This window comes from Eptatretus burgeri, chromosome 15 (genome assembly GCF_056783735.1).
Source record: "Eptatretus burgeri isolate ZD-2024b chromosome 15, Ebu_testis_v1, whole genome shotgun sequence".
Lineage (NCBI taxonomy): Eukaryota > Metazoa > Chordata > Myxini > Myxiniformes > Myxinidae > Eptatretus > Eptatretus burgeri.
Window position 1 is genome coordinate 43544709 of NC_140975.1, and position 18993 is coordinate 43563701.

At 42.7% G+C, this 18993-nt stretch overlaps 1 protein-coding gene across 4 annotated transcripts in view; it reads left to right on the top strand.

Annotated features, from left to right (window-relative positions):
- LOC147012064 (ubiquitin carboxyl-terminal hydrolase 36-like) overlaps positions 1 to 18993 on the top strand; it is a 105641-nt gene that overhangs the window by 47303 nt on the left and 39345 nt on the right. For 3 of the 4 annotated variants that reach the window (XM_085858206.1, XM_085858204.1, XM_085858205.1), the window contains 9 exons: positions 5051 to 5121; positions 5378 to 5460; positions 8591 to 8702; positions 8934 to 9074; positions 13160 to 13260; positions 15172 to 15565; positions 15768 to 15880; positions 16327 to 16935; positions 17048 to 17200. In XM_085858206.1, coding sequence (XP_085714332.1) covers positions 5051 to 5121; positions 5378 to 5460; positions 8591 to 8702; positions 8934 to 9074; positions 13160 to 13260; positions 15172 to 15565; positions 15768 to 15880; positions 16327 to 16935; positions 17048 to 17200 — 1777 coding nt within the window. The remainder of the gene's footprint in view (positions 1 to 5050; positions 5122 to 5377; positions 5461 to 8590; positions 8703 to 8933; positions 9075 to 13159; positions 13261 to 15171; positions 15566 to 15767; positions 15881 to 16326; positions 16936 to 17047; positions 17201 to 18993) is intronic. The other variant, XM_085858207.1, reaches the window with a different exon arrangement.

Genomic DNA, 18993 nt, shown 5'->3' on the forward strand with positions numbered 1-18993 from the left:
CTTCTCGGTCGATTCTCGGTGGGCAATTTACTGCGTCATATTCTTTGAAATGCACTTAATTTTTGGCGAAGATGAAAAATTTGATTCATCACAACACTATACTCCTTGTCATCAATTTAATAAATCTGCATGGATAATTTTGATAGATTCACTGCAATACTTAGTTCAACATTCCAAGTGATTCTGCACCTTTTATTTGAGAGATGGGGACAAAAATGATATACTAACACGATATCTCAAAATGTTGAGGACGGATTAGAACTAAACTTGGTGGATAGGTTGGGTGCATGATAAGGGAAGGGATTTTGGTGAAGATCCAGATGTGGATCTGAGATTTTTTTTGATTTTTTTTTTTGTTAATGTGATTTTTCACAATTGGCTAAACCCCATCACAATGGGATGTATATAGCACGATATCTCATATTATGGACAGATTCAGATGAAACTTGGTGGCAGGTTTGGTGTGTGACAAGGACAAATTGATTTGATTTTGATGAAGAACCCAATCCGGATCTGGATATGAGAATTTTTAATTTATAAAAGCGATTCCTTCATCGAGTCAGAAATTGGGCCAAAAATGATACATACAGTGCCTTCAAAAGGTATTCACACACCTTGACTCAAAAAGTTGTGGATGGATTATGACAAAACTTGGTGGATTAGTTGGTTAGATGACAAGAACAAGCCAATTAGATTTTGGTTCACGTCAGCAGATCTGGCCCATCAGTGGGATATAAAACGTAAACTGTTCAGCCTGGCGGAGGGATGCGCACTCTTCAGAGTACTGTTCTAGTTCCTTTTACATTTTAAACCTCTTGGTCAATTTCCTCTAGATTTGCCGCACTGCATTTTCCATGTCATACATTAATTAATGTATGGCCGCCTCTCACCTCAGGCTTTGGGGGGGGGGGGGGGAGCTTGGACTGCGCATGTGCGTTTGGCTTGTCTAGACCTTAAACTCTGCCTGCATCACACGTGTCCAGATATATGTTGGAAGATCACGAGTAGGTTCAAATAAAGCACTAACAACGTACACGCAAGTCAGCAATACCTGCACTATTGTCTCCCAAGAATTCCTTGCATAAATACCTCATTTTGCTGAACCATAAGTTGAAATAACCCAATCTTGATCTGGTCACACAACTTGTCGAAGTATATCTCCTTGGCCTTGCACAACTGCGACCAGACTCTGTAGTATAATGGTATAATGGGTTTGCATCCATGCGGAGGAGGAAATTTCTCCTTAAATAGCTGAGCTGACTGCAGAGAAAAAAGCAACGTTATAAATATTGCAACGCTGCTCATATTGTCCTGGGAAGTGACATCACTTCCCCCAAACTCAGCGGCTCTGTTTGTCTGAAGTCCAGGTCCGGTGTTATCCACAGATGCCAACCCTCCCGATTTCATCGGGAGGCTTCCGAAAATTCACCCAAACTCCCGCCCTTATGATCACTATCCTTATCCTCCCGAAATTTTGATATTTTTGCACTGTTCACTAATCAGAATGTACTAGTATGAGAATTGAATGAAAAGCATCGTCTGCTACGTATAGCATGTGGTAACTCCATAACGTTCGCTGCTACCAAATTGTACGTAAAAAATTGCAAATTCAAATGAGGAGCAGCGAAACATTGGGTCTGGATCTCGCTTATGCGATCATGCACTGAGATTTAGTGCATGCGGTATGTGTGCAATACAGTGCATGCGGTGTGTATGCACAGTGTATATGCATGCGATACGCTCACTGCATGCAGCTGGGTCCCGTACCAGCCCGGCGGTCGCGACCACCGTGCGGTGTTTAACAGCCGCTAGAGTTCTACGAGTCGCGCTGCAGCTGTGGAACATCGACTTCGAAGTTACCGATGCTTCAAGCCCTCGATGTTGATTACGAAATGGCAGAAAAGAAGCTTACGAAGACCAAGAAATGGTCTCAGAAGTACAAGACCGAATACAGTCTCCAATACCCGTGTATTCGAAAGTCTGAAAGAGGAATTCATCATGCGTATTGTACAGTATGCAGCGTTGATATTTAAGTTGAGCACGGAGGTCGCGTTGATATTCGGAAGCACGTTGGAAGCAAACGGCACACAGACATTGCAAAGGAGAGATCTTCGAGCACGAGTACCGGTACACTTCTGAATTATTTCACCAAACAAGGGACAAGCGAGGAAGAGGATGTTACCCGAGCGGAACTTCTCTTTAGTGGATTTATTGTGGAACATAACTTGCCCATATCAGTCTCAGATCATGCTGGACCTCTATTTCAAAAGATGTTTCCAGATTCAAAAGTTGCTTCAAAGTATGGATGTGCAAGAACAAAAACTTCAGCAATAATTGGTGAGTTGTCAAATGTTACTGCTTCATCTATTGCCGATATTGCTAGACTAGCTCCATTTAGCCTAGCTACAGACGGTAGCAATGACAGTGGTGAGGCCCAGCTATATCCTGTCCTGATTTCGTACTATGACAACAGTGCTGGGATTGTGAAGCAAGGTTTGCTAAGTTTGCCTGCGTGCAAACAAGATTCCACTGGAGAAAACATTTTCAAACTGCTTGATCATGAATTCAGTGACAGGAAAATTCCGTGGGGAAATTGTGTTTCCTTTTGTGCTGATAATGCCTCTGTCATGGTGGGCAAGCACAAAGGAGTCGCTGCTTATATCCACAAACAAAATCCAGAGTGCTACATCATGGGATGCCCTTGCCATATGATGCACAATACGGCCAAGAAGGCGGCTCAGGCCTTACCCATTGAATTAGATGACTTTCTCATCGATATTTACTACTACTTGGACAAAAGTAGTAAACGCGTCAAAGGAGTGAAAGCACTGCAAGAACTCTGTGATGCCCTGACACACAAGATTCTGAAGCATGTCGCAACAAGGTGGCTGTCCCTTGGTCAGTGCCTAGACAGGCTGATTGAACAGTGGGAGCCACTTCGCCTCTTCTTCAAAGAAGAAGTACGAAGAAAAATGCAACCAACTGTAGCCAAGACTCTAACAATGAGCAAGAAGGACGGCACTGTATCTACTGCCAGTACTGGCACTGCAGGATCAAGCACTAGTGGAGCAGCATTCACCACTACCACTGCAGTATCTGCTGCCAAGAAGACAGCAGGGACAGCACCAAAACCAATGCTGAGAGCAGGTAGCATCACCGGCCCTTCATCACGTTCATCTACAAAGCAGATCCCTTCAGAGTCGAGAAAGACTGTGATAGTCCCATCTACAGGCAAAGAAGGACCCAAGTTAAGTTCTGCTTTTGCCAAATCACTTGATAGAAGCTCAGCAAAACCTTCGAATCAGAGGTCTTCTTCCTTGGCTGCACCTACCTCAAGCTCTCTCCTCAAACGTAAAATTGGATCTGGTACTACGAGTCTGACCTCTTCTGCTGGCAGTAAACGCAAGTGTGATCGCCCTGCGGCTAAGTGTACTACGAGTTCTACAACTAAAAGCGCATCTTCCTCAAACACTGCGCAGGAATCTAGAGAAAAACGTGTCAACAGGATGTTCTTGTCTCCACAAACAAAACTCTATTGTTTCTTCCTTCGATATGCTAACAAGCTTTTTGAGAAGGGGAATCTTCTGCTCCAAAGAGACGAACCCTGTATTCATCTCCTGCACGGAGAATTGAATGGTCTTCTGAAAGATATCTTCGTACGGTTTTTGAAACCATCGGTGTCATCGGTTGCTCTGGTAAATGTACCCTTCTCTGAGAGAAATCATCAGAAGAATGATGAGGACCTCATGATTGGGAACGATGCCAAACTGTATATAAGGGAACAAAGGAGTCTCAAGAAATCCACCTTCACTCTGAGTGAGTCAGACATCCAAGGTTTCTTCAGTGCAGTTCGCTCATATTATGTGAAAGCCTGCAATTACATCTTCAAAACCTGGCCGCTAGATGATGAATTAGCCAAGCATGCTCAGGTGCTGGATGTTAAGCTACACCAAGAAGTGGGGTTTGACTGTGTAGAGTTTTTCATCAAGAAATTTCCCTGTCTGTTCAGTGGCGGTGATAGTGACATAGACAGTCTTGAGAGTGAATTCGCTCACTACCAGGCAGACGCCTCCATAGCTACAATTGCTACTGAGACAGTGAGAGTGGATGAGCAGTGGCATCGGATTTCACAGCTCACAGATCCCTGCACTGGTGCCAAGAAGTATCCTAATTTGAGCAAAGTGATGAAGGGAATCTTGGTCATTCCTCATTCGAACGCATCATGTGAGCGGGCACTCAGTCTTGTACGGAAGAATCATACTGAATTTCGTCCCAATTTGAGTGTCAAAACCCTGGAAGCTCTCTTAATTGAAAAACTAGCTCATAGCACCCCTTGCTACCAGAGAGAATACAGCAAAGACATAATCAGAAGGGCTAAAAGAGCCACACAGCTGTCACTCAGCAAAGCTGCCATGGAAAAAGCAAGCAGCAGTAGTACCAGCCAGTAAGGTAAGAAAAATATTGCTTCTTTTGTGCTTTTTGTTAATCTTTGATTGTCCCCTAACTTACTAATATTAACATACATGTAACATTAAAAAGTGCACAATTTTCCCCTTTTTTTGTTCAAAAAGTGGGAATTCTTAACATGTTAAATGCTCCAAAATAGGGCTCAGAGGGCACTAGAGAGCGTCTAGAACCCCAGAGCTTCCAGGGCCCTAAGGCGGGCCCTGGACCCCGCCGCAAGGGTCGAGCGCTCTGCGCTCGAGATGTGCGCTTCGCGCACATTATTTGGTGTCGGTTGCAAATCCTCCCTAATTCTGATTTCCAAAAGTTGGCATCTCTGTGTTATCTCATGTATTTGTCTGCACGTCTGTGTGATTTGTGTTGCAGATCCTCCACAAATATCAGACCCTGTCAAAAAAATTATAATACTGTTCCACAAAGTCCATGTGTTACTAATTTGGCAAAAAGAGTGCTTGGCAATCATTTGTAAAGTGTGTTTTGGCCAACGGTAATCATTTTGCCCATTTTTACAGTTCAGGTTGACATTTCACTGTGTGAGATTTACACTGTTTTACCATTCTATTAAATTCCTGTGTTTCCCTTTCAGTTAAATGCTTGACATGCAAAGGGGAGTCTGACACATTGCAGCCAATGATGGATATGATTCTTGATCTTAAGGTGGGAATTTTGGTTTTTTTGAATGATGCTGCTGTTTCAGGAAATGTCAGTCTTTCTGCTCTTCTTGTCCCAATAGTATCTGGTTAGTACTGCATAATGCTGCTCAACTTGGTCCATATTCGAGTCAAACTAGACTATTATGCTTTTTCCATTCATGCATTTATTTTATGTTTTTTTAATTGCAATAAGACTTGGCTGTGGGTCTCAGGCCACCAACATGAAACCTCTCATGTGCTCATGCCCTGACTTGCCACAGAATGCTCCAGATGTGGAAAAATCACTGCAGCAATTTGTGAGGCCTGACATCTTGCAGGGGGATAACTCGTATGCCTGTGAAAGGTGAGAGTTTAAATGTTTTTGTGGACAAACTCTGGGCTCATGGAAGACCAAGATGATAAAGGGTAGAAAGCAACACATTGACAGTTGTCCTACTGTTTGATTGTGGCAGTAGGACAACGTGCAGATGGAAGGGGATGATCGTAGTGTGTTGTTGTGCCTCTTTTCAAGAGCTGCCCTTCATCATCATGTTTTATCATAAACGCACCTCTGCTATTCTACTCTTCGAATAAACGCACCGAACAAGAGGGAAGGAGACATAGCAACCAGCACATATGTGGGGAGAAGAATGGGGGAAAATGAAGATATTAAAAGAAAATGGGGTATGGCCTGAGGAGGTGGTCTTCACGTACTGCCAAATTGAAGCCCTTGCGGGAAGAGTGGGTTTGAACAGATTTAAGAATGAGGTTTCACCAAGGAGCGAAAAAAGGTACAAAAGATTGGAGAGAAGCACACTTGGATTTTATGAGTTTCACAAGGAAGAAGTTGCTAGAAGAATGGATATGATCTGGAGGGATTGGGGAGGGACAGAGGGTTGAAATGGCAGAAGTAGCATGACCTATAGAGAGGACACTGACCTTTACACGATGAGAAAGCAGCAGGCTCTGTGTCACATCGGCTAACCTTAAAGGAGACCCAAACGCTCGGACCACCTCGACGCTAATCTATCCATTGTTACCATGATGTCTTTTTCCGATTTACAAAGTAAATAATTTTGCCATTAAAAGTTGAAATCATCTTCTTCATGATTAGCCATGACGCCACACCTGGAAGTTAGACCACCAGATTCATACTGTCTCTGGGTTACATCGCAGTACGATTTAACTCAAACGGCAAATAATTTTCGAATTCCCCCCTCCAACAAATGTACCGAGTCAATGTGTCCTTCCTTGGTGGTTGTACTAATACAAACCGACATGGTTTCATGCTGCACCAATGGCCGAAAGACCCTAACTTTGCCAGAAATTGGACGAAAACGTTTTACCCAGCACTGTTATGAAAACAGAGAGGACGACATCTTGTGGCTATCCGCCACAATAGAGAGAGGATGCTATCCCCACGATTAAGTGGAAGAAACGGCTGTCGCTCGAAACTGTAACACCATCTCTACCCATCTACCAGCACATGTACGTGGGTAACCACTTCCCCCTCCACTATCCCCCCACATTCCCACAATTCCCCATCAACCATCACTGACACAATACCCACCACCACCCCACACCCACCCTCCCCCCCTCCACTGGGGCGGGACATCAGCATGGCATGACACAGCACTGACGTGGCACGACCCAGCAGCACAGATGCAAATGGCATCCTGGAAAAGTGAGAAACAGGACATCTAGTCTGCTTGCGACTGAGGGACAAAGCATTCATCGCCCATTTTGTTGGCGGTGGCTGTGTTGTGTCTGTGCTGTTTGCTGTGTCGTGTCGTGGACTTGCTGTCACCATGTTTCTGTTTGAGTAATATAACTGATTTATCAATAAATACAAAATCTCTCATAAACCATCAAATGAACGGAAAAACAAAACCTATCAATCTCTCGTGAACATGTGACCACCATTTCATCTTCACTTACACCTCCATTGATCACCATCTTTGTCTGAATCGCTCGCATAAGGCTCAAAACGATACGGCTCCATAATTCCCATAATTTAGTGTTTCCCTCACTAGTTTTGTCTCCAATAATTTCTTCAAAATCCCACTGATCAATTTCAACATCCTGAGAACCTTCTGAGTTGCTAATGACGGTGGAATCGATATCGGAATCCAAGCTCAAAATGCACTGTTTCTCTGTGTCAGCTGCCATTTGGATCAAGGTGGGTTCAAGGTGTGACGTCACTGGCAAAAATCAAAAATCAACACTTTTTCGGGCTTTTGTCGGCACTTTGTGATTGGCAAAAAAACAAAATTCAAAAAAATAATTTCTCTTCAAGTGAAACTGTGTTTAATGATTTTTCAATTATTTTCAGAAAAAAAAAATGCATTTGAGTTCCTCTTTAAAAGGTTCTTTACTCCATCGATGTTGAAATGAATGCGAGGGAAAAACCTTCGGAGTGTAGGCTTTATTTCACTTGATTGAAGCCGATTCTACAGACACATAAGGGAATACATGTGCAGCGAGGAATACATGTGCAGCAAGGAATACACGTGCAGTCGATCACCACAAAATAAATCAGCAATTAGCCAGCATAAGTACGGAGTCCGGTATACTCTCAATTCTCACCATTCAACGAGCACCAAGTGAACCACCGCCGTAAATGACAATGCCCCGGGGACAATCCCACCGACCGCGCAGTTTTATCTGTCTCGTGTGCGAACCGCGCGACACATGATCACGCGTCACATCCTTTAATTCATCACAGATGTCTTAAACCGGCGGGTCAGTGAACTCCAAGAGTCATATATGGGAGCAATATAATAAACAATTTGTTTCTTATCAAATTTTCAGCTTTTAAGCATTGACATCACACTGTACCAATACACTGCCTAACAGATACTTGTAGAGAAGCCAATTCTTTGTGGAAGAAGCCAATAATGTTGAGAGCCACACTTCGGGAGTGACATGTGAAGCATAGGTGCCAACCCATATGAGAATGCAGCACTTCGTTGACCTGTGGACAAAGGTCTTGTAGACAAAGAGACCTTCAGATTTATCAAGGAAGAACTTGACATGATGGAGGATCCCGAGTCTATGTCTGGCTGTGGAGGCCAGCTTTGATTATGTGGTCTGACGAGGAGAGCTCGCAGCTGATGATGTGGCACAGAAGTTTGAAAGAATGAACTTCATTGAGTGTTTGACTTTGGACATATGTGAGTTTGTTTGATGATTCTTCCAGAGAGACAGGGTGAGCATGCAAGATTTACCTCGATCAAAAGACTTTCTCCAAGTGTTCGGCCATAAATCTGAGTTTATTTGCAGTGGGCATGATTGCAGGACAGCTTTTGGATTGCAGGGTTAATGGTTAATGATTATAAACATATTTGAGAGCCATTTGTTGTGAAAGTGAATCGACATGTTTGATCACTATGCATTTTTTTTTGTTGTTGTCTCCCCCTGCCCAACCTTTTAGCTTGTTTAATGAAAATGCTTCTAAAATTGATCTTGTTTGTTGAGCTTATTATAATTTTCAGATGCAAGCGCAAGATGACTGCAACAAAAACCCTGACTGTTCATCGTGCACCCAACATCCTCACCCTCACACTAAAGCGTTTCTGCAGCTCCACAATAGCAAAGATCTCAAAGGTGCATTTGTCTATCTTGTTGCTTGTTGTACCAGACCTGTCTTTACAAGGCATTCAATGAGAACTGGTCCAGAATTATTCCAGGGTTGTTCACCACGTGATCAGTTTACGCTTGTGAAATGATTAATAAAGCTGTTTACAAGCAGACATTGTTAAATCTCATTGAGATTGAAATAGTGTTTGAACTTTAGACTTCCTTTTGCCTGTATCATACGGACTTCTTCAATTACAGAACATTCGGTTTGCTGAAATGTTGAACCTGCGTCCGTACATGTCGCAGCCCCGTGGTCCGGCGATCTTGTACCATCTCTATGCCATTCTTGTTCATGAAGGTCACAGTTGCCGTGGCGGACATTACTGTAGCTATGTCAAGGTGAGTGACCACACTTGGACAAGTTTCTGCTGTGTGAGTTGTTTGTTTTCTATCGGATACCGCCAGGCCAAAGGTAGCACTTTCTGCAAATTACATGTTGAAAAAGTCATTTTCATACACAGGGTGTCTGAAAATGAATATACCAAAAAGAACATTGAATAGTTTTATTGTTGTTCGAGATATTGACATAAATTTGATATGAGTACATGCAGTGTACTTGTAAGTTTTCGTTTATTTAATTTTTGTGGTATTGTTGAGATATTCTCGAATTTATTAATAAACTTCTACATGTCATCCATCATTCACTACAATCAATGTAATTCAGTGTTCAAATTCTGGAAAAAAAATTCCAACAGCTGTAGGGATGGACGACACGGCATCAACAATATGATATTTATGTTCTTCAAGGTCCCTTGGTTTGCTAGTGTAGACTTTACTTTAAGAAGAAAAAAACCCAGAGATAAAAATCTAAAGGTGTTAAGTCGGGTGAACGAGCAGGCCATTTCATAAGTCCTCCTGGACCAATCCAGCGTTCTGACAAAGTTTGATTTAAAAACATTTTTAACAATTTGAGCTGAAAACGTCTTTGGGCGTGAATGATTGTAACACATTCATGTACAAGTCTCCCAATTTTTGCTTTCTCTTGAGCACTTGTCATTACATCAGAAAATACCGATCAGTATTCACAGAATAGTAAAACTTACAAGTCTATTGTATGTATTCAAATCAAATTTACGTCAGTATCTCAAATAATGATATAACTATTCAATGTTCTTTGTGGTATATTCATTTCTGGACACCCTGTATATACAGTATTGTGCAATGACAACTTCATATCATGTTATGTCTTTGTTGAGTAAATGATCTTTGCAAGTGCAGGGGACCCTCGTCCAATGCGGGTTTCAGCAATGTGAATTTGCTTATCCATGTCTAAATATATGTGACGCACTTTGCCCAAGACGGATAAAATTTGATTTCACACCGTTTGAATTTAGCGCACCTACAGGCCCACCTTGCCTCTTCCGTCCTCACGTCGTCGTGTGGTAAACATTACGCGGAGCTTTATGTTCAAAGTATGGCGTCAACTTCATACATCTCCAGTTGGTAATGAAGAAAACTGATCCCGTAAAGTGATGATGCAAGTTGAGTGGCGACATTAGTGTGTCTGCAGTCGCCCGTGATATTGAAGTGAATGAGTCGTGCTAGTGAGGCTAAGATCCGTGACTGCGCAAATGCCATCGCACAAAGTGAGCCAAGTGCCATTGGCAAGATAGAATAGTTGGTAAATGTGTGCATCGATGTGCAAGGGAATGAAAAGGGTACTACAGTATTTTTTTTTATTTTTTATGGTATTTATATCGTACGTCATTGATATTGTTACGTTTGAGGGGGGGTATGCATTCAAAGGGTAATTAGGATGTCTAATTAGGTATGCCATGCTGTTCGAGTTTACCAGGATCTCGATGTAATAAGTAGTAATTCAGTGGTGATAAGTTGTCTAGTAAATGTTCATTTCTTCAAGGGGGAAATGATAATTGTCACGTAATTAGATAGGGACACGGGATAGGGTAAGTGTGTCTGCGTAAACCCCTTTTGGTATTCTCTGAGGACTGGCCGTGACGTCACAGGACAGTTCAGCGGATGGCTCCGCCCCGTGATCACGATTGGCAGAAGGCGACGGCAGTGGGCCAATAAACGGCTCGATTGGAAGTGACGAGGGCAGAAGGATAAAAAGGTTCTGTTCGGGGTCGAAAAGGAAGAAGAAGAAGTTTACTACCAGAACACTCGTGTTTTTTTGATGTGGAACCTGTGCTGGCAGAGAGCGTCCTGGTTGCTGTGCTGAGTTGATCGTGCTCTTGATCGTGCCTGGGAGCCTTGCCGAGCCTCGTGCCTCACCTCGGTTGGCTCTGGGGTTCTGCTGACTCGGAGAGCGGGGTCGGGCGGCGGGTGGACCTGCCTCCCTCTCCTGCTCGCGGCTTGGTGCGGGAGCTGGTTCCCTGGCAGCTGTGGGCGGACTTGGGCCAGGACCAGGAGGTCGACAGTACCGCAGTTTCTCCTGCCCCCCCCTGAGGAGAGCAAGGCCGGGTCGTCCGGCGCCGATCCAGGGACAGTTGCGTCCACACCACGGTCCAGCCTGACCACCAGAGATAGCTACGTTTTGTGTGTGTGTGTCTGCTTGGCGCCTTAGAGGGATTGAGAACTGTATATTCATTGGTATTGTCTGTGTTTTTCCCCACGCCCGATCCCACACCATCCCGTCGAATCGCCCCGGATCCCTTTTCTTGCCGAGTCTTGTTATTTCTGGTTAATAGTAAAAAGAATAAACATCATCAACTCAGTGAAAAGTGACTCGTGCCACCTTCCTCGTCCTGTTTGCGGTAGAGCGATGAGAACCGCCATCTTTGGGTTATATAAAAATAAATCGCCTCCATCGTTTCGGCTCATTCTACGTTGGCGGGACTGTTCAAGTCCCGTGGACGTCACAATATGTAATGTTTTATTGTTTCTTTCGTTAACATACATGCAGTACAGCATTCATTATGAAGTTTATATTAAACAAAAAACGTGTACACCTGTATTTGCCGTTGGCAAGATGGAAAGTTCCCCGATTTCCCCCCAGGAATTATCAGAATTTTAGCTCACCTGGAACTTGGTTCCAGGAAGTTTATGGGATGGCACGTCGTCTGTCCGTCCGTCCGTCCGCCCGTCCACATATATAGTACTTGCAACTTCTTCTCAGAAACCATACACTCAAATTCTATGAAACTTGACAACAACCTTCATTACCTGTGATGTACCAAAGTTTGTTCACGGCATTAAAAATTAATTTACTTTCTTAAAAATTAATTTAGGTATTTACTTTCTTCTCCATTGTATATTTTGTGGATCATCTACGCCTACCACTGGTTCCCTAGTTATCTTATCCAGCTGCTACCAGGTGAGTGCCCAGGGATATTGCCCTTATGTTTAGGATTGCGTACGTCTATTCCCGACTTCTCGAACACAAATTTTACCAAACACATTTTCCAGGAACGTATCCCTCGCGTTGGACGAGGGTTGACCGTACATGCATATCTTGGGGACCGTTAAATTTGGTGTCCAGTCTTGTTTCGCTCTTTACTGTTGAAAATGGTTTGTCTTTTAAATCAGCCTCTGAGACGGTTGACCGGCCAAAACCCTGAAATAAACTTTTGATGGAATTTTTTGTTACTTTCTTTTAGCATGGTTGACCATGTATCACATGGGCCAAGGTTTCAGATTGACCTGGTTGACATCGTGGCATTCGACCTTCAGAGTCAAATATTAAGGTCAAATTTTAATTTTCTTCAAAAATGGCCTCTCTGTACACTTTCAAAAACCAGAGACGGAGACAAAATACTTACCGATTCATGAGTTATGGTGTTGTAAAGATCAAAAGGAAATTGTAACGGAAATTGCAAAGAAAATTCTGAAGAAAAATGCAAATATCTCTTAAACCGTTTAACTCCCAAAATACGTACCAACTGATTGGTCCTAAGGCTTGTGTTCATGTCAACCGGGTTGATCTGAAGCCTTGGCCATCGTGATACTTTTTAGCATGGTCGACAACTTTTAACAAAAAAGGCATCAAAACTTTTATTAAGCATATTTCTGGAGGTCGGAATCTCATCTCAGAATTGTATCTGGATATCGCTGCACAGCATCATTGTCCAGAGGTTGGCCGGTCGATTACAAATTTGCATATCCCGTTTACTGAGCCAAATTGAGTTAACTGCACAAAAGTAATCATTCAAGGTCAGTTCACCTTTTGTGTTGATGGCGGTTGTGAACAACATATTTGAAGCCGATTCTGATCTTTGTTGGGAGATGAATGCGATTCTCAATAGGAATCTGAACTTTGGATCCTTCTTTATCAAAAGTTCTTGCTTATGTTGTAGCTTGAATAACTTCTTCTCAGGGGTTCAAATGTGGTCAGACTTTGAGCTGGGTAAGTGTCAAGCTGTGCCAGCTTTGGGAGGCTTCAACGCGAAACCGATGAAATGTTCTTTATTGTTGTGTTTTTATTGTAATGTAGAATGCTGGCCATTGTGTGTCCTTCCTTGCAGGCCAGCAACGGAATGTGGTATGAAATGAACGATGCGTGGGTCTGTCAGACTCAAATTGGCAAAGTCCTGGGCAAGCAGGCATACGTTTTATTTTACGTCAGGTCTGTCCGACTCATCAATATTTCCAGCAGACTTAATGTTTTAACCTTTTGCCAATCATTTGCTTATACTTACAGGAGATCCATTTGTGCAAACTTTTACGAATGAAAGTTAAAAATGAAATGTTAAAAAAAGGGATTTTAGAATGCTTTTATTTCTTTGATTATTTTAGTTTGCATGGGAAAGGCTCGTTACCTCCGCCACTGAAGGTGAAGGAGGTTATGTTTTAACCCCTTTCCGTCGATTTGTCTGTGTGCAGGATATCTCCAAGTTGTGGACGGATTCAGATGAAATTTTGTGGACAGGTTGGGTGTGTGACAAGGACGAACTGATTAGATTTTGGTGAAGATCCGGATCTGGATTCGACTACTATGCCTGGTGTTCGCTTAATGGTTCGGGTGGTGGGCTTGTGATCCTAGTATCCTGAGTTCAAATCCCACTCGGCTGTTGAATTAATACCAGGTGGTGTTGACTCTGCCCATCATCCTTTCAAGGTCGGCAAAATGAGTGCCAGCTTCCTGGTATCCTGTATCGGAGTGGTGACCTGTCCAGGATTGTGCCCAATAGCCAAGGAGACTGCTTAAGCAGCACCAACGCTCTACACAGAGTATGGTCCCAATCGATGGATGGATGGATCCGACGACTAGAATTTTTTAAAGTAATTATTCACCATTGAGAGATCGGGCTAAAACGATATATAGTACAATATCTCAAAAAGTTGTGGACGGATTCGGCCAAACTTGGTCGACAGGTTGGGTGTGGCAAGGATAAATTAGTTCGATTTTGGTGAAGATCCGAATGTGGATCTGGAAACGAGAAGTTTTTTTTTTTTTTTAAAGTGATTCTTCACCATTGAGAGATAGGGCCAAAATTGATACGTGGCATGACATCAGGGTTGTGATGACAAAAAACTAATGAAGGAACTATCGAATATCCCAAACTGTAGTGAAGAACCTGTCCTTATGGACGGGATATTTCCCCTGGAATTGCAGATGGGATAATTCTTCCAGAATGGTGTACTTTTAATACCTTCTTCTTAATACCTGGGATAATTCTTCCCTGTCCCACCAGGCAGCACTATACGATACACATTTACATAGAGAGGATTGAGGTCCTTCCACCATCTTGAACACCTGGGATTATTTATACATATTTATTGCCTAAAACCTCCCCTTGCACACGCCGAGTACTACTACCAGTGTTTAAACTCATTCCGTGTTTTGGCAGAAGAGTGCATAGAAGTCAAACAAACAAACCCACAAACAGACACTTGTCAAATTATATTATGATCACAAAAAGAAACAAAATAACGCGTGAATAAAAATAGAAATGTGTACAGGTATTTTGCAAATCCCAAATAACTTGTCTGTTCAACATTCGTTGCAATAGTGCGCGAGGTAGCTGTACTGCACTAAGTATCGGTGTAAGTTTGCCTTTATTCCTTATCTTTTCTTCTTGTGACACTTCCTTGTTTGCCTTACCTTTGCTCTTTTTTTTCTGGTATTACTCAAATAAATTTAAGTACCATTTGTTTCTCAAACTTTGTGTTGCTCTTCAATATATTCAATGGATGCATGGATTTGACTTTGTCTCCCCCCCCCAAAAAAAAAAGACTGGGGGGGCGGGGGGCGGGGGAAGAATCACATCTTGGAAAACTTGCAGTCACTGTTTGTTTTTTTGTTGAATGTGAACAAAAAAGATTTGCAATATAATATGGGATTTTGGTTGGAGTAATGATGGACAAGGGCTGGCAGGATAATGCAGAAGTTGTGTGCTTACCTTTTGTGCTTTCTAATCTGGGTTAGATTCCTAACTCGATAAATTGTCATCGTCATGCTTTTCGCTCAGGAATCTTGTGTTACATTTGTTGTATTGTACTTTCATCTCCTCATTTTTCCTTTTGACGTTTCCAGAGGCTCGAGCATTAAAGAGGCAGCAGGTTTGTGTGGCATCAAACCAGCGATGCAGCCCTCAACCGCCACCACTCACGTCTCTCCATTCAACGCTGTGGCCTCCCAAGTGTCCAAGGCTGGAAATGTGCCTCTGTCTAACACTGTTGCAAGCTCCAACCAAAACAAGTCTTCAACACTCACTCTACCGGCCATCCAGGCAGTCTTGCCTTTGGAAACGAAGCGTACAAGCAGCAAGGCACTCCCGGTCGTTGCTCACAAGCCCAAAGGACAGGGGCGCGTTTCACAAGTCTTGAACAATGGCAGTGACTGTGGTCACCGGAACTCCTGCAGTTCAATGAAAGGCACTCAGTTAGCCACGTTGAATAACTGCTCAACACTGCCTCATCCAAAAATGGTAGCCCAATGTTGAAAACGCACAATTACCAATGTGTTGTGTTATTTACCTTTGATATTGCACCTGAAAATCGTAAGATATGACGAGATATCTTATGGTCCTAGATATCTTCATTAATGTCCTCCATTGCAAAATCGTTCCTCAACCACTTTCCTGGTCATTGACCTTTGAATTTTCATTTGATTTTTTTTTTCCCCTCCAGATGCGGTCAAATACTGTGCTGGGTTGGAATGTGGAGCAGTATCGGGCAGATCGTGTAGCTCCAGTGGATTGTGTTGAGTGGCATGTGTGCAGTCATATCGGAAATCCAAAGCGGTATGTCCGATTGACTGAATAAACACTGAATTTTCTTTAGCATTTGTGGACATTTATTAATTTATTTACTCGTTTATTCATTTATTTTTTGCATAATTTGTAAGTAGGTATTTACAAATTTTGAAAGCCATAGTTTCAATAAAGTAAGCCAATTTAAGCTTCAATTGTCGGTATTAATTGAACTTTGTGAGTTCTGTTTGGCGATTAGTAATATAAATATCTCCAGTGGGTATACTGCCAACAATGATGATGAATTGGAACAGGAAAGTGATTCTTTTTGTTTCATCCTTTTATTTGAACACTGTCTGGCCTGGAATGTTCGGTTTATGTGACGCAGTGTTTTGTAACTCACGTCTGTTGTCGCGTAGTTTCCTGTCTAAACACTTTTTTTTCCACAAGTTTTCTGCACCTTACCTTTGATCTCCCATCATATATTTTATCGACAGCAAGGACTCAAGGTATCTCGGGAAGATTGATTTGGAGTTTTTGTCTTCATGTCGACCTTCTGGCGATTCCTCAGCAATCCGGTCCAGGCATGAGAACGGTGCTTTTCCTGCGAAGCGGGAAATCACCAAAATCATTGAGAGAAAGAAGACAAAAAGGCAGAATTCAATTGAATTGTGTGACACAGATAAAAATATTTTTAATGGAAAGGAGGAGAAGCAAGAGAACTGCAAGAAGGTCGAATGGGAGAGCAAAGAGAGGCAAAAGAGGAATGATCTACGGAAAGACAGAGTGTTGAAGAATGCACGCAGGCAGTGGCGCAAGCCTGTGCGGATTCTGAGTCGTAACTTGGCTCGGACCGGGAAAACAATTTCCGATGAGCAATGGCAAGTCACTCGAGATGCACGTTTTGCTCGTGAAGCTTCCAAGAGTCGGAAACTTACAAATGATGTGTTTAATGATCGTGAGAGAGCATACAAAAAGACGACTCGTTTGACGGGCGAAGAGCATGAAGAGAGAAGCGTTCCGATAAGCTGTTTGGCGGATGGTGAGAAAGAAGTGGTTGAGGTGAAAGCAAATGGTGAAATCTTCCCAATTAACAGAGCTGAGAGGTATTGCTTTCCACGTTTCACATCCGGGATTGATCGAAGCTTTAATTCTTTATTTCTTTTATCGCATGGCCGAACATTGTTTAAATCAAATCTTGTTATCTTTGTTGAACAGCATAGACACGAGTGAGTCGTTGCATGATCCATCAGCGAAGGAGCATGTGAACATCAAGCAGAAGAAAGCACGGAATGATACGTGGAGAGACAATAGTTTGACGGACAACTACAACGGTACCGCAGGATGTGGCGATGTCTCTCCCGACTTGCTGTGAGTCCACTTCTGACTTGATCAGTTTTCACAATCAAACGGTACATTTCTGTGCCATTCTTATTCTTCTTCTTATTTTCTTCTTCTTATTTTCTTCTTCTTCTTCTTCTTATTCTTATTCTTCTTCTTATTCTTCTTATTCTTCTTCTTCTTCTTATTCTTCTTCTTCTTCTTATTCTTCTTCTTCTTTTTCTTTTTCTTTTTCTTATTCTTTTTCTTATTCTTTTTCTTATTCTTTTTCTTTTTCTTTTTCTTTTTCTTTTTCTTTTGCTTTTTCCAGCACATGGCTGTGGGTAGCACCATTTGTTAGTGGCGCAGCTGATGCAGTGCCCCCTGTAGGTTAAGGTAGGAATTTTGAATTTGTTTCGGGTACATTGATAGCTCACCTACTCTTCGCGTAGGGCACTGTGGGATCTTTAACATCCACCAAATAATACTAGCAGATGGGATGCCCAGTTAAATGTCCTTCCGCTGCGTGGCACACATATTTATGCCTCGGCCTGCATGCAAAACACCGGGATGACAGCTTGTAGTTGTGTCTGAAATGAAACACTCAGCTTTGGAGATGAGTGTGCATACCTTTCAGAGTCGAGGCTATCCTGCCATCTCCTAAGTCTTGCTGAGGGATACGTGGAAGCCGATGATGGATTGGCACCATCTTTTCACTTTATTGCGCTGCAACGCAATGCCAGGCTGTTTAAACACTGAAACTGATTGCCTTACATTGATGCATAGATTAGATAGAGCCTTCATTTGTGGAGATGTCATCCATATGATTGTTTTATTTATTCTATTTTATTATTAATTTATCTTTGTGGGTCCCCGGGGGTGGGGAGCGGGGGAATGAGGGAGGCAAGTGAGATCTCATCCGCCCGGAGCTTCCGGACCTCTTCCCAGACCCCTGAGTTGGTGGGATCATGTCCAAGAAACCCACCCCGACCCCAAGACTTTTTTTTGTGGATACGTCACGATGTCTAGTTCTCCGTGTTTGAATATTTTTTTTCATACATAGTCGAGGCTCATTGAAGAGCTAGTCCACTGAACGGATCAGGATGTAACAGACAAAAACAGGATGCAAAACATGCATGCATGAGGTGGACAAGTTGGACACAGAGGATGCATGGGGTGGAGAAGATGGATACAGAAGGAAACTCCAAGGAGGGAAAATTGGAAGGAAGAGGGATTTAGGTGGGTTAATGAGGGGGTTTTTTGCATGAAAGAAATTGTACGTCGTTTGTACTTTCCAATCCACACCAATCAAAACCTGCAAACATTTTCCCCAGTTTTCAATTCAAAGCGTTCATCATTATTATTATTTTACAACTCTTTTGACACAAAGTGCTTGACCCGCAATAGACAAGTGTGACATCTTCGTGTATTGCAATGAGTGGTCTGCGGTTGTACAGTGTAGGGCGATTGACTGTGAGGAAAGTATTTGCACATGACAGTTCTTTTTTGTGTGTGTCCCCCCTTCCTCCCCATGAGCAAGCTTTAAAGCTCCTTTAGACGTGTGCACATTACAATGAATTGTCGCCTCCATCCTGTTTTTCACCACAAATAGAGCAAGTGGATCTTGCTGAGATTTTCTCGCATTGTCAGTTCGACATTGGTTTGATAGTCTTCCCGTTGCCCGCTTTTGAATTACGACATTTTGAAAGTATATATTTATTGTAGTGTGTCGTCGTGATTTTGACGAGTCAATCGTGACGAGGTTATACTGTTGCGGAGCCGGGCGTCGGCCGCGAGCTCGACCGATCGCCCGGAATTTAGATCTTACTTCTTCGGAAAACTCC